The 26190-nt window shown below is 28.9% G+C and overlaps 1 protein-coding gene across 1 annotated transcript; it reads right to left on the reverse strand.

Moving 5' to 3' along the window:
• Positions 1–21888: 21888 nt before the first annotated feature.
• On the reverse strand, positions 21889–23621 carry LOC129316122 (cytochrome P450 71D10-like). The gene is made up of 2 exons (XM_054960392.1): positions 22699–23621; positions 21889–22616 (listed from the first exon to the last, which is right to left on the reverse strand). Exons 1-2 carry the CDS (start codon positions 23581–23583, stop codon positions 21999–22001), a joined length of 1503 nt encoding a protein of 500 aa, XP_054816367.1. The 5' UTR covers positions 23584–23621; the 3' UTR covers positions 21889–21998.
• Positions 23622–26190: the final 2569 nt, after the last annotated feature.

Consider the following 26190-nt stretch of genomic DNA (forward strand, 5'->3'; position numbering starts at 1 on the left):
AAGCAAAGCCAATTTAATTCCATCTAAAATGTTTGTGCAATTTATTATTACATTCAAGGTCAATTCCATGAACGAAATGGGATCGCTAGTTTTATTAAATTTTATATTATATTTGACTAGACTATATATTATACAACAAACTAAAAAGTCCACTAATATTACTAAATCATGCAATTTAGTCATATGAAAGCCTCTAGTATGACCAAATAAAAAAATATCACACTGGTCATCAATATGACTAAACAATTTTAGTCATGCTTGAGCCATCTAGATCTAGATTTAATGTGTGTTCAAAATACTTTTAGTATTATAAATAGAAAAAACTTGACTAATAAGAAAACGAGCTTAGGCATTGTGTAAAATAAAAATAAGTAAACTAATTGAATAGATCATATATTCTCAACGCGTGAAAGTTGCAACATAACCATTACAAAAATATCCGCTGGACATTAAATTAAAATTTAAAACACTGTTTTAAAAACAGGTATTATGTGAATCTTTTGACTAGACCATAAAAGTATACCTATGGTACTTTAATAATTAAAAAGATCATGCATAAGTGGGTCAAAATTTACTTAATGTGCTAAATGTTACTAAATTAAGAAATTAAGAAAACAACCAGCGCATTCTCCTCAAATGCTTCTCGCCCGCATCCCATGATTATACATGCATAAATACATATATGTAGAAGTGATGACATTCTTGTAAGAAAAATTAAAAATTGGTCAAAAAGGCAGGCTATGCGAATGAAATTTGACTATGCCGTGAAACAACTATTAATATTGGAAAAATCAGCGTTGCCGGCCACTTAAAGGTATGACATTTAACATGGCTATATTTTCATGACTTAAACTCGAATTATTTAATTAAATTAGTAAAACCTTCCACGAGTTGAATTAATTGTTTCATGGTTAAGAGGAAGCAATAATGAGTCAACAACTCAAAGGTTTCAACAAAAACTATTAAAGGAGATCAGAATACAGAGCTTATTTGAACATTTGAGAATTCTAAAAATTTAAATCAAAGTTATGCACATGGCTAGTGAGAGTTGTTCATTGCCTTGGATTATATGTGCACATGTAAGCTTAGTGCCTCCCATTAATCAATTAGGTAGCTCTGAAATACAAGTTGGGCTATTAAGAGTTAAGACTACCCGCTTAAGCATATTTTTTGGACTCATGTTTGGAAATTTGAATTTTAGTCAAAAGGAGCTTTTGGTCTTGGCGTGTATAAGTTTCAAAAAATCAAGCTTGAGTTCGGACAGTCCATTTAAGCATCTATTTGTTATATTAAACAAATCGTGAAATGCAAAACATAGCAGAGTCGCTCTGTTTCTAACTTCAAACATGTATTTCGTGAAAATATAAAAAATTGAGGAGTTATTGGAAGAAAATATTTGCAGCCGTTATTATGTGATTGCTAATATGCATGGCTAAAAAATTGAGCGCTTGTTGGAAGAAAATATTCTCAATCGTAATCATGTGAGGCCATTATTGGCAATAACAATCCCATATAACAAGGGTTCGAATTAGTTTAACTAAGGGAAAGTAATACTCTTAGGTTTTCCAAAATGATGGAATCCAAAGAAAAAATTGAAGGAAAAAATTGACAAGTGTTGAGCCGATCGACTAAATATGATCCTTAGATACTTGAGAGAATTAAACAATATTTAATTTTGTTTTGCAGTTTGAACTTAAATATAAGGGCCAGATCCAGTCATTTCCAAGTTTTGGTTAAATGTCCATATGAGGTCTTTTTGAGTGGGTTTGTAAAAACCTGTACCTTAGGAAACAAGATTTTAATGCCGATTAAAAAAAGAGACGGTACTTTTAATAAAGTACATTTTACTCGTACGAAAGCCTTGTCTCTTCAAAATCCATCTCTAAAGTGGAATCTCCATTATGACATCAAACATGATTCACACCTGTTTTAACTACAATTTAAGTACTTTGGGAACTTCAACTATGGATTAAAAGTGTTTCGGGCTTAGCATGATTCAACTCAAGTAAATTCAAAAAATTTTAGAGTCGGGCTTAGCATTTAAAAAAAATGGAGAATTACTTTAAGATCTCACACAAAAAAATTAAATACTATAAGATTCATTGATAATTGAGCAAAGAAAAATGAAAATTAAATGTGTTGTCATTTTTCTTTACTTTGTGGTATTTAATGTATTGTGTAAGACTTGTATGCAATTCTTCATTAAAAAAAAAACCTTACTTTGGGATTATATAGGCTACAACCCGAATAAGCCCAAGAAAATTCGAGCCAAGCTCAAACCCAAGTACCCACACTTATTTATTTTTTAATAAAAAATCAAATTAAGTAAACTGACTTGCTTGCTTTCGCTCTCGCACCTACACAACTCTAAACCAAACCCTTCTAGTAACCCTATGAGATTGTGCCTCTGCTTCTTACCTTCTCGTCCATGGTCCATCTTCTCCTCCTCTCTTTTTTAGTAATGACAATGATGATCATCTTCTCTGCTTGGAAAATGGTGATTCTTGATGCTCACGGCCTCACACTCAGTCTTCTTCCATCTTAATCTTCTTCATTCAATCTTTAGTCTTCCATCTTCGTCCCTCTTTCTTTCTTCCTGAAAGCTGGCAACTAGGTTCAAACTTTAGATAATTAGATCTGAATAAGAAGCAAAACCCAAGAGCTCAAATATGTAATATTCCCAAATTTTTAGTCTTTAATTTTAGAATTTAATAAGGGTAAATTAGTAAAAAATGATAAATTAAGTTTATCAAGTTTTTAGATCACTGATGAACTTGTCAAAACCTAGGATGGCATTGGAAAAAGGTTAAGATAGGTTTCAAGCCAATCGAGCTTTAGAGTAAGGCCCAAATTTGCATTTAGTCCCATTATGCCATCCACCACAGCAGAGGCATTTTGCACCACAATAGATGTGCAAAATTTTAATTAAATCAAAAGCTTGCACATGTCTGAAATAAAGGGGGAAAAGAATTGAGAGAGGTAATGAAGAGGAGGGTTTGGGCTACTAAGGCTCGATCATCTAGCCTTGTTGGAGGTACTCTAAGTTAGAAAAATGTTTAGGTAAGCTTTCTAACTCTTCGTCCTCCTTTCTACTCAAATTTTCAGAGGTTTTAGGTACAGTTGGATGATGATCTCATCCTCCCTTGGGTTTAAACTAAACCCATTGAGTTTGTTGGGATTATTAACAGTTAATTTAAGTTTATCTAAGCTTGATGATTTTATAATGATTTGGTGTTTTAGGGTAGGGTTTGGACGAACCCCAAACTTAAAATGGATGTTTAAAAACAATCTAGTAATAATTTAGTGCTATCCAAGGTTATGGATGACAAGCAAAGCTAATGGATTATTGCAGGAGTGTTAGTAAGGCTAATGACAAACTTTGGAGAGTGTGGGCAACAAATCTTAGCCTAAAAGTGTGTATATTAGAGTTGTAAATTAATTATTAGCATATAGTCTTGTAAATAATTGTTGGTTGGACTCATTTGAGCTAGTGAAGACTAGATGAGTAGTTAATTGCCACAAGTAACCCTTTTAATGAAAAAAAGATTGAGATAACTAGATAATCTAATCCTTGTACTTGCTTGTTTCAATAGTTGAGTTTTTCAAAATGTTTTGGCTATGCAATGTACATGTATAAAATTGTTATAGTTTTGGAAATTTATGTGAAGTGGGAATTATGTGAAAGTATGTTCTTTTAGTCATATGTGTGTGTGTGTGTTGTGCGCACGTGCGCACAAAAACTATTTTAAATGTGGAAATGCTAGTATGTGGTTATGAACTAGCTATGACATAATGTGAATATGCTTGTTTAGAATATGTACATCTTTTATCGTGACCATGTATAAGCATGATTATTGTCAGAGGGTAGGAGTTCACCTTAGGGAAAGAGAATTTTTATAAATCCATATCAAACTTACTAGCACCTCGGGTGGCCCTAATGCTTAGTCTTGCATGTTTAAAAGTCCCATTATTATCAGTAAGGTAGATTGGGCATACGACACCCCAAGTATTCAAAAAGGGAGAACCTGTGGTCTAAAAATGGGCAAAGGCATTTTTAGTCGAATCGCCTCTTGTAATTGGTGAGTTTAGGCTAATCTAATCATGTAGATTTGATCCTGTTAAATTGTTAACTCACAAGTTCAATCGAAGATAACATGGAGGATATAAGGCAGATATGTTGATTATGCATTGCTTGAATGAGAAATATGTTTGTTGTGCTCATTATTTGATTAACTGCTTTTTTGCCCCCTTTACATGCTTATTTATTTTCCTAACTTGTTTGTAATTATATTCAATTATTTGGTTACTAAGGCATTGATCTCTCTCCCATAATTTTTATAGATGAAGGCTCCTCTAAGGGCAAAGAGGAAAGTGGTGCAAGCAAGGAGTAGGAGAATTTCTTATTGTAATACACTTTATTTGGATGTGTAATTCATGAATAATATATATATAATATATATATATTAATACCAACCTAGAACAAACATTTATTCTAGTTGCACTTGCATGAAAATAGTTATGTCATTTTTGGTATTTTAGCCCAGGCTGATGTGTATGTGTTGAATGTATGATGGGAGGTAGAAATACTAATGCAAGTATATGTTTTATCTTAGATAGGATGTAATGATGGGCTATTATGGTATAGTTTCATGAATTATGATTTTTTATGCCCCATTATGATTGTTAAATGGGGTTTAGTGGCCAAAATATGATTAAGATAACTTTATGATCATATGATTACTTTATCAAATGCATTCTGGTTTACTTGAATTAGTTCAAGTCATCCCAAGACTTTTGCCACTTGGTACATGGTTTGGACATCTTTAGGGTCTTTTAAAGGAAAAAGTGGTTGTTATGTACTCGAGAGACTAACTCTTGAACAGTGTATCATTTTGTTATGTAATTAGTGTCATTAGCTAGGTGGCTTAATTAGCTACAAGTAGATGCTTGAATTACTCAGATCAGAGGTCAAACGATAAAATGGCACACTTTAAAAATTTGTTTCGGGTTTGCTGTCATGATAGCTTGATGTTATCATGACAGAAGAGGTATGGCGCAGCACATAATAAGTGTGCCAAGGCATACGGCACAGTGAGGGGAGTTTCCTCTCTATGTCATCTACCATGGTAGATGACACATGTGTTGTAGTGCACTATCCTAATTAGGTAAATTGCCCATTTTGCTTTGTGATGCTACCTTTTATGCTAGTCTTTATCTTCCATGCTTCCACATTTCTTTATGTATTATTTCACCTTGTTTGAACTCAAATACTGTTTTCAAAAGGGATTTTTTTTGAGATCCCAATGTTTTAATCAATTAGTAATTTTTATGTTGAACTCTTTTCTATCATGGTGATCTTATTTATGGGAGAGCCTAATCTTAATCACCATAATAGAGTGTCATGTATGTAGTATTTTGGTAATGTTATGGTGAACATTACAAGGTACATATTATAGAGTTAGACATTTCCTCTACATTCATTCTCATCTCTAGAGTTCTACAAGTTCAAACTTTAAAGTTGTGTTTGTTCTTCCTTTTGTCGATTTTATGTTATTTGAAGTTGGGTTTCATAATTTCCATCTTAGAGAAAATGATTTGTTAGAAGCATAGAAGTGTTTGAGAAGATCTAGGATAGCACCTGAAAGAGGCAAGAAAGAAAGGGATGAAAAATATTTTGGAATCAAAAAAAGAAAATTGGTTAGAAAAGCAAGCAAAAAAACTTTTGACTATTAGGGTGGTGAGAAATGAATGAGTGGATCACTAGTATAAAAAGACTTATCTATATTGGTTAAAATTGGTTATCTAAATCGATTTTACAACCAGTGTAGAAATATCATCCATACCTACATCGCTTATACAACCAATGTAGATATTGATCATATTTACACCAATTGGTTAACCGGTGTAGGTAAGAGTTCAAGAATGAGAATTAAATTTTTTTTCCTTTAAAAAAATCATTATCTATATCAGTTATGGGGTTATAACCAGTGTAGAAATATATCTAACAGTTATAGCCATAATCAGTGTAGATATCTCTATTTCTACACCTGTTGAAAAGGGAATTGGTTTCAATATCTATACTATTTACACATGTTATATACCATAATTAGTGTAGAAAGTGGCATTTTAAAAAAAATAGAGGCATTTTTTTGGATTGGAGGTGATTTAAAAATAAACCAAATCACCTTCAATCTAAAAAAAAGCCCCTATATATTTTATCATTACATAATTTTTAATATATTTTATAATAAATTAAATTCATCACAAGTAACTGCAACAAAATTATCATCTTTAGTGTCCATAAAGATATTCTATTAATAAAATAATCAATATACAACCACCAACAGTTAAAGCCAATAAAACAAAGCAAAAAAAATTCAATAAGCCTCATTTAAAATTTTTCCATTAAACACATTCAGCTACTCGTGCAATGGCACATAATTCTTTAATTTATAATAATGTCAGCAACTAAATACTCCAGATTTTAACTATGATGGTTGCTTTCTTATGCTTACAAATACTCTAGATGCTCTGAGAGCCAATGCTTTAAATACATCAATCTTGTGGCGAATCCTACCATCTAGGAAAGCAACAACTCTGCCTTATGCATCCTTGACAACCTATATAATAAATTCATCAAAAACCATGATAAAATCTATGACTTCATTTGACAACTGAACAACATACATGACTATCATGAACAAATCTCAAATGAAGTAATTGTGAGCTAACTTTAAGAGGGAAGAAGAGTTAGATTGAATAGAATCTTGAAATAATTAACATGACAACTACTTAATTAGACTAATCACAGAATAGGTAATAATTCAATTGCACAACCAATAGTCTAGCATCTCCAACTTCTCCAGCTATCCTTGTTACATTATTAGCATGAAAAAATAAGGATTAACTGCAAGATTTGAGAAAATAATTTCAATCAAGATAATCAAATGGACATGACCACAAGTTCATTTATATAAGATGCTTGCCATCTTCAGTTGTTATCACCCTTTTTACTAGAATTGGCAATGACATAATTTTTTGGAGCCACTTGACATCTTATAACAAGCAATATATGTTTTCTAGAGTTGTTATCATCCCATAAGACACTAAACTAGAGTCATTGGTCTGCAAGGTAAGCCCAATAAAGTAAAACAAAATAATAATACTAATTTTCACCAAAAATAGCAATACTAATAAATCATTTTTGGAAAAGATTTTATCTGATTTTTTAAAATATCTCAACAATTAATCACCTTATCTAACCTCCCAAGATCTAATCCCTCAAAGTTCTTCAATGTTAGACATGGTGGCAATATAAATCTATAGCAAACGATTAGGCCCTAAAACCACCATTTCAACTCTTTTTACAAGCCGTGCAACCACATTTTTGTCTTTATACACCTTATCAATGAATAGAATAGCATATGATTAGGCTATAATAGATTGAGAATCTTATATGATCATAATAAGGGAAAACTTTTCATATCCAAAACCATTTCGGTGTTGTTTCAGGAAGATTATGACATAATTCTACAATGGATTAATAAGTTCCCTTATAGTGTTTAAATAATTCAAACTACTTTTTCATTGAAAGGGCAATGAAAACTAGCCACATTAGAAGATTTCATGCAGACCTAGCTGCATGAATTGATTAATATGAAAAAGTATTTAAAAAAACTTAAAGGGAAAAGAGTGCAAGCATGGATATACTAGTAACATCACTATAGAAATCTAAGAGAAAGATAAGGGTTCAGGATCCATGATAACGAACACACATGGTATAATTTAAAATAAATAGTATAGGGAAGCCATGGACATCATATTTTGATATTATGTTGCAAAAGATGGATTCAAGTTATTTTCAACAAAGAAAAGAATGAACTACAAACAATCCATGAAAGAATCGAAATAACACAAACTTAGGCCTGACAATTGACTCTTTGATTGTAAAACGTGGAATGGGCAGCAAAATGCGTAGAAGAGGATAGCTACATAATCATGATTATTCTTGTGAACCATATTTAATGCCTTTTGCAATGAAATTTCATCTCCCTACCTATTATGATTTATAAAATCCATAACAAATATACCTTCAATCTTCTATCATCTTCATCAATGTCAATAAAGTTCCATATGTTGCAGAACTCATAAAATTAATGAACAAAAATAAACATCAATATGCCAAAACTCATCAATTTGTTGTAAGGTGTGCATCTTAGGTTTGCTCTGCAGTTACTATTGAATTCAGGGAAAAATAAAATGCTAAAAATCAATCCAAAGCTACATCTTAAGAAATCCACTATCTTATTTATGATATGGATAACTATAAGGCAAAAAGATTATAAATCACATGAAAAATTTATAAACTAGTATAGCTTTTTTAACTTCACGCACATACAAGCAAAGTCACAAGTATAGGTCAAACACAATACAAAGTACTCTGATTAACATCTTAAGATCAAAATCTATCAATGGGGCTTATGTATATGCAACAACAAATTAATAATAAAAAAAACCTCAAAGATGAAACAAAATCATGTGTTCAAAGGCTTTCATCAAGCCTAAAAATAAATAAATGAAATGAAGCTTAAGAGATAAACATCATAATATGATTTCTCATCAGTTTATTCATTTTTCTAAGTGAAAATCATAGTTTTAGGGTTTAAAACAAAAATGAGATGATTGATTTATACCTTCTTCTACTTTTTTCTTGACATGATTATCGCTCACCTCTTGTACAAAACCCACTGTGCTTGAGAGAATAGTACAACATCTCGACAATTTAGTACTCCTTAAACTGTCCGAAATATGTGATGCCTTGTGTACTTGGTGGGTTTGTCTTGGAGAGGAAATGAGCCTTTATAGATCTAGAATGACACTTTTTGTTGTAGCTGCTATGGTTGAGATCAAGTCATATTAGTCTTTTTAATCTTTCGAGTTCATTTTTTTAGAAGATCGGACTGGATCAAGTTTATCCAAATTAGACCGGGTTAGACAAGACTAAAGAAATTTTGCACAGCTCTACTATTTTACATTTTAATAGTAGAGAACCATGCACTCTAAATATTGAATAATCAAAGATTTGTTTGCTAAAGATTCTTTATTAGCACCTAACTCTTCTCATCTTTAGTTGTTAATGAAACTTAGAGTCTTTGTAATTTATTAAAAATTAAGTGAAGTTTGCGGTGCCTTTGAAAATTAACACTTGAAAATTGAAAATAGATCCCCCAATATAAAACTTGGTCGCGGCTTGCTTCATGGAGCCATGAAGTTTTGAAATGTTGGGCCAACAAATAATGGGCTAGTGTAAGGGGCCAGGGCCCATGATGAAGCCTTGTAATCTATTGGCGAACGCTTCATATTCTTAAAAATAAATTGTTCTTTTGTTCCACTTGCTTTTTTGATTTTGTTCCCCTTTTTTGTGGAGACTTAGTACACAATGAGTAGAGGTGTCAAACAGGGCTAGTCTTTCAAGGGTTAAGGCCTAAATGGGCTGATCTTTTTAAGCTCAATTATACCTCAGGCCTTCATTTTTAGCAACTCGGCCTTGGCTCTCAAGCTTGAAAGGCCGGCCCTCAAGGCCTCGACCATAATTATTTTTTTAATTTTTTAATTTAAAAATTTTAAAAAACATATTTAAAATCCTAACAAAGTTATTACATATCACATTAAGTCTAGAAAAATAAAATAAAATCAATTCACATAACAAAAATATATCTGATAAAAAAATAACACTTTAAAATTAACTCTAACATCAATTACATATTGGTAGCATCATTAGCTAAATCTTGATTATTTTTATCATCGTCAACATCAATATGATTTGATCCTTCTCCTAGTGAACCCTTAGCAATGTCAAATATGTTAAGCTTTTCATATCTTCCTTCTTCATCCTCATTATCTACGATAAATAATAAACCAAAATCATAATTTCAAGGTATTTAAAAAATATAAAAATATTCAAAGTAAGCAAATAATAATGTGCATATCTACTGTTTGAATTAGAGAGTAAGTACTGAGCCTGAGTGATGTGGTGTCTTCTTTTTGTTTATTTTTTTATGTTGTTTTTTTTTTAAAATATTACGCTTAAAAGGGCCGACCCTTTTATTTTTAAGCTTAAAAGAGCCAACCTTTTTAAGCTTAATTTATCTTTTTAAAGACCAAAATAGTGGTCTAGCTTTCAATTTTTTCAAGCTTAAAAGGACCAAGCCCGTATTGATAACTACTATAGAAATTAGCTTTAGTAGCATTTAAAATTTTAATTTCGTGATGTTTATAAAGATTCAATGTTATCTTAGATCTTAGGTGGCGTTTCATTAATTAATGAAATGCCACAAACAACTAGCAACAGCGGTGGCATTTTCTCGATGAAACGCCACCTCTCTACTTTTTCCTCTCTACTTACTTTTTAAAAATAAAAGGGTAGAGAGGTGGCCTCTCTACTTAATTTTTAAAAAAATAAAAGGAGATAGGTGGCGTTTCTTACCTAAGAAATGCCACCTATCTCATTTTATTTTAAAAAAATTTAAAAATTATCACTTTTTAATATATATATATATATATATATAATTTTTTATATATTTGTCAATTCATATACATAACTTTTTTAGTAAATACACAATAAATTTATATAATAAACTTTATTCATGTAATTAACAAAAATAATTAATTAATTTTAAACTATACAAAACTAAGATAAATTTAGCAATGTCATAAAAAATAAAAGATGAAGAAAAATAAATAAATTAAATATTATTTAAGAGATATAATAAGATTTATCAACACTTTTTGTAATATAGTTGTCAAAAACAATACTGACAATAAAAATAAATAAACAATAAAATTGAAAAAAATTATGCTAATGTTTAACAACTTTTTTTCTCAATGATTAACAAAGATTATTATCATTACCTTTTTAAAAATTTAAAACTAGACAAAAGCAAACCATTTATCACTAAAAGCAAAAAGATTAAAGATCTCACTATCTATTTTCCAGATCTGAATAAAACTTTATACTTAGAGAATTGTTTCACCAACAAATATGTCTATTAGCAAATTAAAAAAACAAACCCTTCAATAGTGGAAAGAAAAATTGTTAACTGAAAATAAACAACAACAAATCGTAAAGACCCATATATGTGTGTGTGGATAGGTAAATAAGAGGTAATAAAAATAAAAAAAAGAAATTATTATTAATATAAACGTACAAGCGACCTTAATAAGAGAAGACGATGAAAGCATCTTAAACTATTAGAAAATAGATAACTTATAGATTGTAAGAGAGAAGACTAAACGGTTGGACGGAGAGAATGACTAAAATGAAAAAAATTAAAGTTTGAAAGTTTCAACAAGAGTTAAAAACTATCTTAAATTTTTAAACATAATTAAAAACCACATCGGTGGCGTTTCTTCATAGAAGAAATGCCATCATTCTACAATTTTTTTAAAAAATTAAACTAACTAATAAAAAAATAATTTTAAAAAGAGAGGTGGCGTTAGGAAACACCACCTCTCTCATTTAATCAATTTTTTTAATATTTAATATTAAATAAATAATATTTAATAATTATATATTTTAAAAAATATTAACCTACAAGATTTTAATCTATAAGATAGACCTTTATCACTTAAATAATTTTTTTATTATTTTATATTCAATAAATAAAGTTTAACAACTATATAATTTTATAATATTATTAATTAATAAAAAATTTAATATATATATGAGAGAGGTGGCATTTCTATTACTTAGGAACGCCACCTCTCTCAATTACATAATTTTTTTAATGTTTAGTAATTGGCAAAAATAATTTTATATATATATATATATATACAAAAATTATATTAATTTAAAACAAGTTTAATCAATAAGAAATATGTGTCATTTTCATCATCTAAAAACATTACCTCTTTCATTTAAATAATCTTTTATTATTTTATATTGAATAAATAAAATTTAATAACTATATATTTTAAAAATAATATTAATTAATTAAAAAATTAATATATATATATATATATATATATAAGAGATGGCATTTTTATTATTTGAAAATGCCACCTGTCTCATTTAAATAATTTATTTAATATTTAATATTCAATAAATATTATTATATATGTATTTTAAAAATAATATTATTTTAAAAAAATTTTAATATATAAGAGAGAGGTGGTGTTTCTATTACCTGAAAATCTCACATCTCTCACTTAAATATTTTTTTAATTATTTTATAATTAATAAATAAAATTTAATAATTATATATTTTAAAAATAATGTTCATTAATCAAAAGTTTAATATATGTGAGAGAGGTGGCGTTTCTATTACTCAAAAGCGCCACCTCTCTCATTTAAATAATTTATTTAATATTTAATATTTGTAAACATTATTATATATATATATATTTTTAAAAAATAATACTAATATAAAAAGAGTTTAATCTATAAAAAAAAGTGGTGTTTTTATCATCTAAAAGCCTCACCTCTTTCATTTAAATATTTTTTTTATTATTTTACATTCAATAAATAAAATTTAATAATTATATATTTTAAAATAATATTAATTAATAAAAAAAATTAATATATACGAGAGAGGTGGTGTTTCTATTACTCAAAAATGCCGCCTCTCTTATTTAAATAATTTATTTAATATTTAATATTTAGTAAACATTATTATGTATATATTTTAAAAATAACATTAATTTAAAAAAGAGTTTAATTTATAAAATAGAGATCATATTTCTATCACCTGAAAATATCACTTCTTTTATTTAAATATTTTTTTATCATTTTACAATCAATAAATAGATTTTAGTAACTATATAATTTAAAAATAAAATTAATTAATAAAAACTTTAATATATATGAGAGAGGTGGCATTTCTATTATTTAGAAACGCCACCTCTCTCTTAAATATTAAACTCTTTTTAAATTAATATTATTTTTAAAATACATATATAATAATTTTTATCAAATATTAAATGTTAAATAAATTATTTAAATAATTAACTCAAAATATTTTAATATATAAAACAAGCTTTTATCACTTAAGTAATTTTTTATTATTTTATTTCTTAAATAAATTTTAACAACTTTATATTTTAATGATATTATTAATTAATAAAAAATTTAATATATATATATATATATTAATATATATATATATATATATATATATGAGAGAGGTTAGAAACGCCTCCTCTCTCACTCACATAATTTTTTTAATGTTTAGTAATTGAAAAAAATTATTATATAGATATATTAAAAATTATATTAATTTTTAACAAGTTTAATCAATAAAAAAGAGATATCATTTCTATCACCTAAAAACATTATCTCTTTTATTTAAATAATTTTTTATTATTTTATATTTAATAAATAAAATTTAATAATTATATATTTTAAAAATAATATTAATTAATTAAAAAATTAATATATATGAGAGAGGTGGCATTTCTATTATTTGAAAACACCACCTATCTCATTTAAATAATTTATTTAATATTTGATAAATATTGTTATATATGTATTTTAAAAATGATATTACTTTAAAAAGATTTTAATATATAAGAGAGAGGTGGTGTTTTTATCACCTAAAACCTCACATCTTTTATTTAAATATTTTTTATTATTTTACAATTAATAAATAAAATTTCATAATTATATATTTTTAAAATAATATTAATTAATAAAAAATTTAATACATGTGAGAGAGGTGGCGTTTCTAATACTCAAAAATATCACCTCTCTCATTTATTAGGTGACAGTTTCTTAAGAAAAAATCACTACCTAAAATTAGTTAAATAAATTATTTTTAAATATTATATTTATTATGAAATAAATGTTGAGTAAATGTATTTGTAATTTTATATTTTTAGTTTTAAATTGTTGTGATATATTAATAATAATTATGTTTATTAATTAACTACTTAATTTATATTATAATATGTTCTAAAATTAATAATAATATTTTAAGAATTATTATAATAATTGTATTAATAATTGTAGTAACAATAATTTTAATTATCATAATAAATAATAATTATTTTTTTTGTAACCATCACAGCTATGAGATGGCGTTTCATTTTAAAATGCCACGAAATTGTTTATTAATAACAAGTAGTGTGGCATTTCATAAGGGAAACGCCACCTCTTATTATTTTAAAAAAATTATAAATAAAAAATAATTGATAAGTGAAAGAAACGTCACCTAATACACTTTAGCTTTCATTTTAGTATTATTTCATTTTTAATTGTTATAAAATACATGCTATTAAATTCTATTTTTATAGTAGTGATAGCTTTAACAATGAGCGCTACACGTGTAGATAATACACACACATATATATATTCTATTTTTTCATCTGAATGTATAGATTCTATCTGTCTCATTGTATTTGTCTTTTAAACTTATCAGACAAGCAAATTAAAAAAATACAACAAATATATAAAAATATGACCTATTTTATTAAATTTTTCTCTCATGTAATGCCTCTAAAACATTGTTATAATAATAATAGTAAGTTACTAAAGGATAAAACACGTAAAGTGTTATTAAATTTTACTTATTAATAAATATAAGTGTTATTTCCCTTGTACGCTGAACCATTTGTTTTGCCTCGTTAGTGATATATTCTCCTTTTGCTGGTTAAAAAAAACGAAAGATGTTATTAAATATTATTTTAAAATTCTTAAAATAAATAAAATATGAATAGAACAAACATAAAAAGTAATTAAATAATAATAATTTTTTCTACAAATAAAAATGGAGGGAGTACGTTATAAGGGTATTTCTTGTGGAAATATATGGGGTGTGTTTGGATTTTAATTGAAAAAAATTGATCAAGAAAAAAAATTAATTATTAAAATGTGATGGTGTTTGGATAAAATTTCAAGAATTGATTATGATATTAATTTTTTAAAATGAAATAAATTTTAACTTATTTTAAATAAAATTTAAAAAAATTGGGATGTTTAGATAAAATTTTTTAAAACTGTAGTTTTAAATTTAAAATTAATTTTAAAAGAATATCCAAACAGTTTTACGATAGTTTGAAAGCAGGTTGCCTCCCGATAGTGACGCAACTTTTCTTCAACTCCAAAATGAATAGAACAAATGCTTCAGTCTTGTTCAATTTTATACGGCTGACTCGTGGAGTTTTTTTTTTTTTTTTTTACTTCTTAATTTCATCAAATTACCTTAAAACTTTTTTATTTGAATTTTCTTAATATCAATTTGATTAAAAATTGAAGGAAAAAAAATTAAACATGTGCTCGAACTTTGAATTTAAGTATTTCTTAATATACATTTATCTGGACGTACGAGTCCAGGATTCAGGCCCAATTTCTTGGCTTATTGTGGGAGCACTCAATATTTTAAATTTTTTATTGTAGTGATGTTACCTTTAAAATAATTAAATTTTAACAATGTTATCCTTAAATCTAATATTCAGTTTGAGCCAAAAAAATTAACGATCTAACATTTGGCCATTAAAATAGAAAATATGTTGTGCAACTAAAGATATGCATATAGGATAAGCAATTCATTATATGTTACAAGAGAATATCGTTATATATGACATCCGTAAATCATCACAAATTTTATCTATTATCTGGAAAAATGGCAATGAAGCCCCCAGAAGCGAGAAAAGGTAGTGAGGGCCCAAATGCATCTAAATATTTATCTATGGATAATTAAAGGTTGATCAATTCACTAATAGATAAATGAAATTTTAGTTGTGCAGGCCCTTGCTATTTTTTTTTTCCCCTCTAGCTACACTCACCGCCGTTCTTCCTATTATTTTCTTTCTACGTATCCTGATTGAATTGATCATTTTACTCAATATTGTTCTACCCAACAAAATATCATTTATTTCTAGTCCTATCATTATTCACAACAATTGAACCATTGATTCGTACATACCCTGATTTGTTAATGAGCAATCAATCCTATTTTCTTAACATTGATAACTGTACTATACCTCCTCATACTTTCTCCCAGAATAAAAATTACTTAGCCATCGCTTTCTCCAATGAATGATATGTCGTAAGGCTGGTGATTAGGGTACAAATTAATATGCAAAAAATTAAAATAATCATAAGAAAGTATTTGTTAATTTTGGAATAATATTGAACTTATCTTATATATAGGAATTTAATATTCTTCGTCCCTCCACATTTCAAACAAACTGGTTCAATAAGCATGTGCTGTCTCTGTCAAGAAATTGTGGAGGAATCAATAATTTGATACGGGCTGCAGGTTAGAATCGGATCCAGATATGGTGTGGACCCGTGTTCACACGGAGTGATAACTTATTAATTAATACTTACTCTGGTCGGTTAGTCTTATTTATAAATTATTTTTAATATATTTTATTAAAATTAAAAAAATTTAAATTTTATTAACTCTATTTTAAAATTTAATAAATTTTTAATTTTATTCATAATAAAAAAATAATTTTTTAGCATTTAATAAAAATAAAAAAGTAAAAATGAATTTAAAAAAACATGAAGTACCCCGCATAAATTTACAAATAAGACCAAAAGAGTATTCCATACTATATTGTTATAAATTTATAAATTGTTATTATTATTATTACTATTACATATATAGAACGTATATTATTTTTTGACCAACATTAAACATAAGTTATTAATAGGAAGTATTTCATTATACGATAAGAAATGTAACTTTATTTCAAATCAATCTCGAACAATTCTGACATTACATGCAGGATTAAAAGATTAAACTGACGCTTTGCTTTGTAACAAAATGACTAAAATATCCTCCAACTAATTTTTTGTAACAATTAAAGTCCCAAACAATAACATTACTAAAATAACAAGTCATATTACAGTTTAATAAGTTCGCTTCATGTTGTTACAAAATAATATTAAATATACAAAATCTATAGTGTAAAAAGTTTCTTTATTGTGTTAATAAATAAAATTACTAAAATAAAAAGTCAAGTTATGGTTTAACAAGTCACGTCACATTATAACAAGTCAATAAAATTGAATATGCAACATAAGTGGTTAACAAGTTCTTTTATGTTACATTTAGATGCAAATGGATTTTGAATTTAGATTTGAATTTAAACCTAATTTATTATTTGGATCCATAGGAATTTATGGATTTGAATTTGGTCTAAATTCATATTTAGATATAATTCTTTTGTAATTTCAGATCCTTTCTATGCATTAAGAATTTTAAATTTTAATTCACTTTCAATCACCCTTCGCCGTCACCTTGTGCCAGTCCACTGTCTCTACCGCCCATGACCAATGAGAAATTGAAATTTTATGTATTTTTATCTTTTTAATTTAAAATTTTTAATATTTATTTGAGAGTAATTAAGTTTAATTGAATGTTATTTAACTTTATTAACCAATCTTCAACTTTTGAATTTTAACTACCTAATTCTTGAATTTTAAAATATAAATGATTTCTTTGATATTTATTTCATACTTGCTATTTGATTTTATTTTATTTGTGTAAATTTTCTATAATCAATTTGAAAGATATTGATAGAAATTATTTTAAATAAAATAATACAGGCATACTTAAAAATTAAGTCAAGAATCAAATCTTATAAAATTTATTTATGTTTATTCTAGGTTTTTTGATATGGTTTTTAATTAGGGTTTTAAGGATAATTTTGTCATTTTATTAAATTATTTGGTTTATTTAGCATATGGGCAGCACATGATCGAACGGCACGCGCAACTTTTTAAATTACAAAAGGAACAGGAGGCGGCGGAAATAATTGGAAAAGAAGCAGAGGCGCATGCCATAGCTCTTCATCTTTTCTTTTCTTCAATTTCTTCAGGCGATTGCTTTTTCTGCTCTGATTTTTACTTATTTTTGTTCGATTTTTAGTTCAATGCAGAACTAATTTTTTTAGTATAATCAATCATAAATCATAATCTTAAGTTATAATCAGAGTTTTTGATATTTAAAAAAAAATTTATTTAACTTTATTTCAGATGATTAGAATAGTTTTATTACATAACTTTTGGATTGTATGTTTTATCTAAGGTTTTACATGCTGCAATCAATTGACATATCATCACAAGAGCAATTTACAATGACTTGAATGATTATTTATACTTTGTTTTTGGTGTGGGTAATATAAAAATAATTGTTAGGTTGTGAGTTAAAGGAGATTTCAATTAATTCAAGACTTAATTTCTTATTTAATCATTGAATGATAATTTAAAAAAATATAAAATAAAACCAGAATAGTAAAATTAAATAAATTCAAATTATTTTGTGGATGTGGAAGATATTAGGTGATTAGATTGTAATTGATTAGGCTATCTGTGCTTAATGATTTTTTCAATTGAACATGTTTTAATTATTTAATTTTAATTTATTTTTAATTAATTTTGTCATAAAAAAATTCCTTCACCATTTAGCTTTACTATAAAATTTAATTTTTATTAATTTTGATACTATTTGACATTAGTGTCAACTAGATTGCTGCCATCGATCAGGACTGGACTGTTGATATCAAATGTAACATCTTAAGTTTTCTCATTAGTAATTTTTAGTGTTTTTAAAGGTAATTTGGTCAATTTAAATGAATTTTTGATTTAGCAAGGGTTATGGAGACTAATATAATTTTTGGATCCTTGGACAGCCTTAGAAGAGGGTTAGGTCGATGTTCAAGTAGGCCATAGCACAGAAGGAAGTTTAAAATTTTGTGGGATTTTCTGTGCCATGCGCCACGGCGAGTGTGTCGACGTGCCGTGACACATGTGCAAAATCAGCACTTATCAGATCGTGAAAATAGAAGAGAAAAGAAGGAAAAAATGAGAGAGCAATGGAGGAGAGCATGTGGTCTACTAGGGCATGATCCCTAGGCTACTTTGAGAGAATTTAGAGCTAGAATCACCATTGGAGAAGTTGTACATTCCCTCTTCTCTCTTTTTTATGAGAAAATCTGAACATTTAGGGTAATGGGGACTTTCATTTCGGTTTTTTTTAGGTTTAGACCGAACCTATTAGTTTATTTAAGATCTTAGGGAGTTAAATCAAGCTTCTAACATTAAGTTTATGAGTTTTGTGGTAATTGAGAATTTTTTGGTAAGGGTTTGGACGAACTCAAAGTATAATTTGAGGATTTTGAGACAATGTGGGATATTGATTAGCATATTTAGTGTGTTGGGAGGTTTAATAGGATGGTTAGAGTGTTTGAGAATAGTTGATATTGTTAGAAAAGGAATTTGAGTATTTTAGACACTTAAAACCTAGAGAATTCAGAGTTATCCGGAGTGATAATTGATGATTATCACTTATTGGTGTAGATTGAGCTTTTCTCGGACCATATCGTGCGTATAGAATGTGTGAAACTAACGTTGAGCTATGGTAACTCTTTTTGTATGACAAAAGGTTGAGGTAACCATATAGTTTATTGTGTTTATTAACTATTACAACTGTGTAGAAGTAATTACAAATGATAAAGTTGTGGTTTTGAAGAGTTTTGTGCATCATTTGACATTGTAAATGATTTTAGCATGAAAAATTGATTTGTAAATGGTTATTAATTTTATTGAAATGTATATACTATGTATATAAGTTTGTGATGTGAAAATGTGATGAAAAATAGTGAAAATTATGAAAGAGCATGATCATAGAGGGTAAGAGTTCACTCGAGATATGTAGAGATATGTGTGTATGGAGATATGTGAGTGAAAAATTCATATAGTCGGGCTGACACCATGAAACATCCGATGTAGCATTATATGGGACTGTTACCATGAGACATTCAGGTAGTTTGGCAACTCTCTAGTACCCGTTAGGGTATGATTAGGAGTCAACAACGCCTCTATCACAAGTGTGTGACGAGGGAAAAATCATAGTCTGTAGACAGATTAGATTACCTTTGGCCGGGTATTTCTACCACTGAAAGTGTGCTCCGATCAATAAGTGATTGATCCATGAGAACCTATAGTTTCATGTTAGGAAGCATTGGAGGTTCGGTGGTTAGATCTTCATACTAGTGCGAAATCATGTGTTTTGTTGAGAAAAGATACGTTTATCTCATAATTATGGTGTACTTGTTATTACTATAGTTTTGATACTTTTTTATGGTTATTTGTGGTAATAAACATTTGATGAACTATATTGGTTACTAAGATATTTATCTCACCTTGTGGTTTTATTTTACAGGTGAGTGCTCTGGTAGGAGTAAGGGGAAGGAAGTGGCGTTCTAAGAGTAAAGAGTATTATTGTATAGCTTTTCCCTTTCTCTTTTGGGTATTCTGATGAATACTGTCACTAAATATTGTCAACTTAGGAACATGACATTATTTAGATATCATTTGTATGACATTATGATAAGTGTGTGTATCTTGGTCCAAGATTGATATTGTGGATTAAGTGTATGCTTGGCCAAGTTATATTTACAAGTGATATATATATATATATATTTTAAGTATTTTGAGTGTCAAAATGACCAATTGATTTGTGCGTTGAATTTATCCACCCTATTGTGTTATTGTCAATTAAGGGTTTGGTGTTCATTTTGAGTGTGATTACTCAATTGTATGTTATGATTGAATTGTCATGTGGTGTATGGTCCATTTGATATGGTCAAGGTGTCTTTGGGGCTAATGGCATTTGGAATTGTGAGTTGAACACCATAGTGTGTGTTTTGTTGTGAAAATAAACCATTTTGGGTTCGAGTGTTTATATTTTAAATGGATGATTGTTTGAGTGTGAAACTGGTGTCATTAGCTAGAGGGCTCAAAGAGCTTCGTGTGGATACTTGAACCGTTCAAATCGGATGTCAGATGACGAAACAAGGCGCTCAGAAAGTTTAGAGAAAAGCCATGATAGCAATCTGCTGTCTTCGAGGGATTCTTCCCTCTGTGCCATCCGCCACGGCAAGCGCGGCTTGTGCTGTGTCGGATGGACCAGATTAGGGCTAGAAGGCTTATTTCAGCCCGTTTTAAAGTGATTTGATTTTCATGCTTCCGTGTTCGCTCTTAGCTAATTTTTAACCATGATTTGAGCTCAAACAATATTTTAGAAAGGGTTTTCTTGGGATCTTAATATTTTAAACTAATTATCTTTAAACTCTTGAGTTGTGATAACTCCTTTAGAGGATTTTTTTTAATCCTGGATATCACAACGATGTGTGAGTGTTGTCCTAGTAATGTTAAGGCGGATATTACATCAAACGTGATCGGACCTTCGCTAATGATCGCCGATGGCAATTGAGACCCATCTTGTTTGTCATCCCAGACCTGACTGTCGACGTTGATCGAGACTGGACCGCCACCAGTGCCAATTGAGACTAGACTGCCAACATCGACCTGTCCTAATAAGCATCGACGGTCCCATCTTGGTCTATGTATTGTAATTTTAGAATTGATTGGCACTAATTTGAAATAAAGTCACATTTCTAGTCCAATAATAAATTCTCCCTTATTAATACTCTTAAATCCCACATAACACAACTATTAAATAACATGAGATTTATTGACAACACAAAAAAATAACAACTAAGTTAGCCCTCAGAGGATCTCAATAATTAATAACATTCATGGTAAATAATTGCTTGTATAATTTTTTTAAGTAAGATATATATGCTATGAGCACAAATCTAAGGACAGAAATTTTTCAAAAAGATTAGCCTAAATAGATGTGAGGATTCAATTGAATCTACAAACCTTATAATTCTTTGTAAGCTCCCCAATTTGAAACTCATAACATCTTGTGAGTCTCAACAAGTTAAGGTTTTAGAATGAGTTGCTTTTTTAGAACTATGCTACAAATAATATATTCACTTGAATACATGGAAGTGTATGTGTATTTTGTGATGCCTACAATCTTTGTAAATATTTAAAGCCTTGTCACTAAAGTTGATCGGTGGCACAACAGAGAAAGGAAACGTTTAAATAAACTTTATTCTCCAAAAAATATGAAATTATATAATTATTAAACAATATTATCTTGACTCAACTCAGAAGCATACATAATGTAACGCAGAAATTAAGGGTGATATGTGATAGGAATCAAGCAAAGATCATTTTTTCTCCTCACTGTAGGGCCAGAATTCTCAGTCATGTCCAATTTTTCGTGCTCTAATCCATCAGGAAGCTTCCAATCAAAGTGGTAAAGCAAATTGCAGAGCATGATTTCCACAAGAACTGTAGCAAATGAGACTCCAGGACATATCCTCCTTCCAGAACCAAATGGTAAGTACTCAAATTCTGTGCCTTTAAAGTTGTAATCAACTGAGGCATTCAAGAACCTTTCTGGTTCAAACCTTTCAGCTTCATGCCAATACTTTGGATTTCTTCCAATTGCCCAACCATTGATGATGACCCTAGTCTTAGGTGGCAATTCATAACCATTAATTTCACAGCCTTCGCTGTTTTCCCTTGGAAGCAAAAGTGGCAAAGGAGGGTGTAGCCTCAGAGTTTCTTTTATGACTGCAGATACATATTTCAAGTGACAAAATTCTGATTCATCTACGTAGCCTTTGCTTCCGAAAAGCCTTCTTACCTCTTCTTGTGCCTTTTTCATTTTGTTGGGATTTCTAAGAAGTTCTGACATTGACCACTCTACTGTTGATGCTGATGTTTCAGTTCCACCAAGGAAAACATCCTGGAAACAAGAAATTTTTTGAATCAGAACACAGATATATGTGTATGTGCAAAGAAATTAAATGAGAAAATAGTATACTCACTGCTATGATAGCTTTAATGTTCCTATCAGTCAAAGGGAATTCAAGGTTATTTTCCTTTTGAATCCTTAGGAGAACATCAACCAGATCCTCTGTTTTACCAATATGACCACCGCGATTCTTCTTTTCTTCATGATCGTTGATGATATTCCTTACCATCAGATCAAGCTCCTTGTTCACTCCATCAATCTTAGCCTTTATGCCAGTGATCACTTGAAGGAATTTCAGCGAAGGGAAGAGATCAGCAACTGAGAAACCACTTGCCAACTCTAAGGTACGCTTCATCAATGATAGGATCTGTTCAACGTTCTTGGTCCTGGCACCAAAGGCTGCTTGTGCAGTGACAAAATTCGTGAGCTCGTAAAGCTTCTCACTGAGATTGATGACGGAGCCTTCATGTTCAGATATATCCTTCACAAGTGCTGACACCTCCTCTTCTCTAATTGTTCTGAATGTTTGGACCCTCTTGGCAGACAAAAGCTCCAAAGTACAAATCTTTCGAAGTTGCCTCCAATAGTTTCCATAAGGAGAAAAGGCTATGTCTGTGTTATTGGATATGAGTGTGGTGGCAACAAGAGCAGGCCGATTAGCGAAGGTTGTGTCGTGGGTCTTCATGATCTCTCTGGCAATTTCTGGGGAAGAGACAACGACATGGGACAGCTCCCCAAGTTGAAGATGAATGAAGGATCCATACTTGTTGGCTATGTCTCTCATGGCATGATGAGGTAGTGATCCAACAAGTTGGTGTAAGTTTCCGACGATAGGTAATTTGGATGGCCCTGGAGGTAGGGTTTTGATTGATTTCTTGGAGGTTAATGATCGTTTTAGTATTACAAGGAAGAAGAAAGAGATGGCGAAGAGGACAGAGTATGGGATGTGAATCTCCATTGATGGGGAAGGAAATGGAGAACCAGGGATGCTCTGGGTTAGAAGATATGGACCCCTTTTATAAATTAATAAGAAAAAAAAATGGTATTATGTTATATTATATATGAACCAAAATGTGGGGAAAGAGATTTGATGAGATAACACTTGTTTGGTTTCCGGATTATTTAAATCTAACTTACTCTGGATGCAAATTCAACTCCACTTCAACAAACATTAAATCACGCAATCTCCATTAAGAAATCCTGATCACTGCTTTGCCAAGTTAAGCATTGATTTAAGTGCTTGTTACAGTTGTGAATTGTGATAGAAAGTTATTTATACATGGAACATTTAAATTTAATCAGCAGTTTGAATTTAATTATTTTCACTTTTTTTTGGAACAATTTTTTTCACTTTTTATTTCTAAGTTTTTTTTTATTTTAATAGATGCAAAATCTAAAATAAAAATAATTTCTTCACAGTCATTTCTTAAAAAAAATAAAAATATTGACTAAAAATTATAAATATAAAACTTTGAATCTCAAATGTTTTTTTTTTTTTTGAGAAAATAGCAATCAAAGATTGCTGGATAAAATTTTTATTAGTCAAGAATAAGTTGTTTGTCAAAACTCAAACAGAAAACAAACTCAAATGAATTATTGTTAATTTAGAATTAATTATTATTAAAACTCAAATGTATACTTGTTGATAAAAGATCAACCTGAAATAACAAATATTCATTTAGATTCTGACAATAAATTATCATTGATTAATATAAATTTACTCTAGCTGTTCTTATTGATATTTTCCCATTTGACCAGCTGAGTTAAAATTTATCTATATTTTTATTTTTTTGTTTTAATATATTATTTCTCACAATCCTTTATTCTTACATATTTTACATAAAACATCTAATTTAATTAATACTGAACATGTCATCTTTAGCAAAATAAGCTTAAAAACCAGATTCCAAGCGCAAAAGGCGCGGTAATTTGTACAATTCTTTGTTTTTTTTTGTATTTTCTTTTTTCTTTAAGCATCATGTGAATTAAATTATAATATCTTCAAGCTAGGTTAGCACGGGTTCATCTTTCGTGCTCATGCTACTCATTAGGATAATAAGATCTGTACCATCTACATTTTTAATTTTAATGGTCTAACTTTAAAATATTTATTATATATTTTTACTTTATATTTATTAAGATAAAAGATTATAAAATTTTAATAAATTTGTCCATCACCAATCTAGTTTAGATTTAATTTGAAGAAGTTAATTTAATATTAAAATTTTAAAAAACTTTAATATATTCACTGTTCAGATATATTTTGAACAATCTAAATTAAAATTTTTTACAAGTGATATGGCTTTCTTCTGAAGAAAATTAAATTGTTGTTGGTCAATAAAAAATGAAGAAAAGTAAATTGTTCATTGTTGGTGGGCTATGCCTTGTGACTTATGGGAAGGAAGTTTGACAAATTAAGCCATTAAAATATGATAACAAATTTTGACTGTCGACTTTGAATAATTTAATTCTAACCGCACAAACTGAGATTGAATCGCCCTATTGAAGTACGTATTGATCAAAATGATAATTGAACTAAACTTCAATTGATCGTTTTCCAAGAATATGGAGTCAGGGCATTAGATTAACTCCAGAGCTTGTTGGTTAGGCCAAGTCCATCGAGTGTCGGTGCGCTTTCCCCATCACTAAATGCACGCCTGCAGTATGGTCTCACTAGTCTGTTAGTCCCTGGTTTCACCACCCGGGCAATTTCTACGAAGTTGAAAAGAGACATTGAAATACTTGAGCTGTCCTCTTGTCAGTGTCAAATAAAAGTGGGAAGGTGTCATTCGACAACCTTTAAAAGAATTCAGACCAATGCGTTTCGTGAGTAAACGCTAATGGTTAATAAGGAAAGTTTGAGTTTCAACAAATGTTTCACCTGTTTAAGTTCTTATTCGATATTAAATTTTTTTAAGAAAATAGAAACAAAGAATCTCACTATTAAATTAATATCAATCAAGGATCAATTAGCTTTAAAATTATAATTCAGTCCCTTAATCTTTGACTGATATAAATTTGTGAGGTCAAAAGATCAAATTATTTTAAAAAATTAAAAAAAAAGGCCACTTCTCTACCGTTGCTTGCCACTGAAACCATATTGACAGTGAGATTGCAGAGCTCCTGACACCGGTGGGGTCACTGACAATTGGCCACCAGAGTTCTGACACCGGTGACATTTTTATTCAAGAAATATTTGATTTAGGTAGTTAAGGGAGGGTTTGATCCCATAACCCCTTAGCCACCTAAAAAACTTGGTAGCCTAGTTAATTATAGATGCCAAAAAAAAATATAAGTAGTAAATATCTACTTTCATATTATAACATAATAGTATATTGTTAATTCATCAATTGCATTTATTATTTACTAATATTATTTGTTAATTTGACATAAACAATTATAAATTGAAAGTTCTAAAATTTCATACATTTTAATTATTAAACGTTTGAATGTATTATTATTAATCACTACTTGATTGTTGTTAAAATTTAAACAGATACTTATTGAAGAATGACTAACACGTACAATTAAGTCAATCTTATTAATTTTTGTAACTTGTTAAAAC

Source organism: Prosopis cineraria, unplaced genomic scaffold (genome assembly GCF_029017545.1).
Source record: "Prosopis cineraria cultivar Desert tree isolate PC_DT_omini unplaced genomic scaffold, ASM2901754v1 PC7, whole genome shotgun sequence".
Lineage (NCBI taxonomy): Eukaryota > Viridiplantae > Streptophyta > Magnoliopsida > Fabales > Fabaceae > Prosopis > Prosopis cineraria.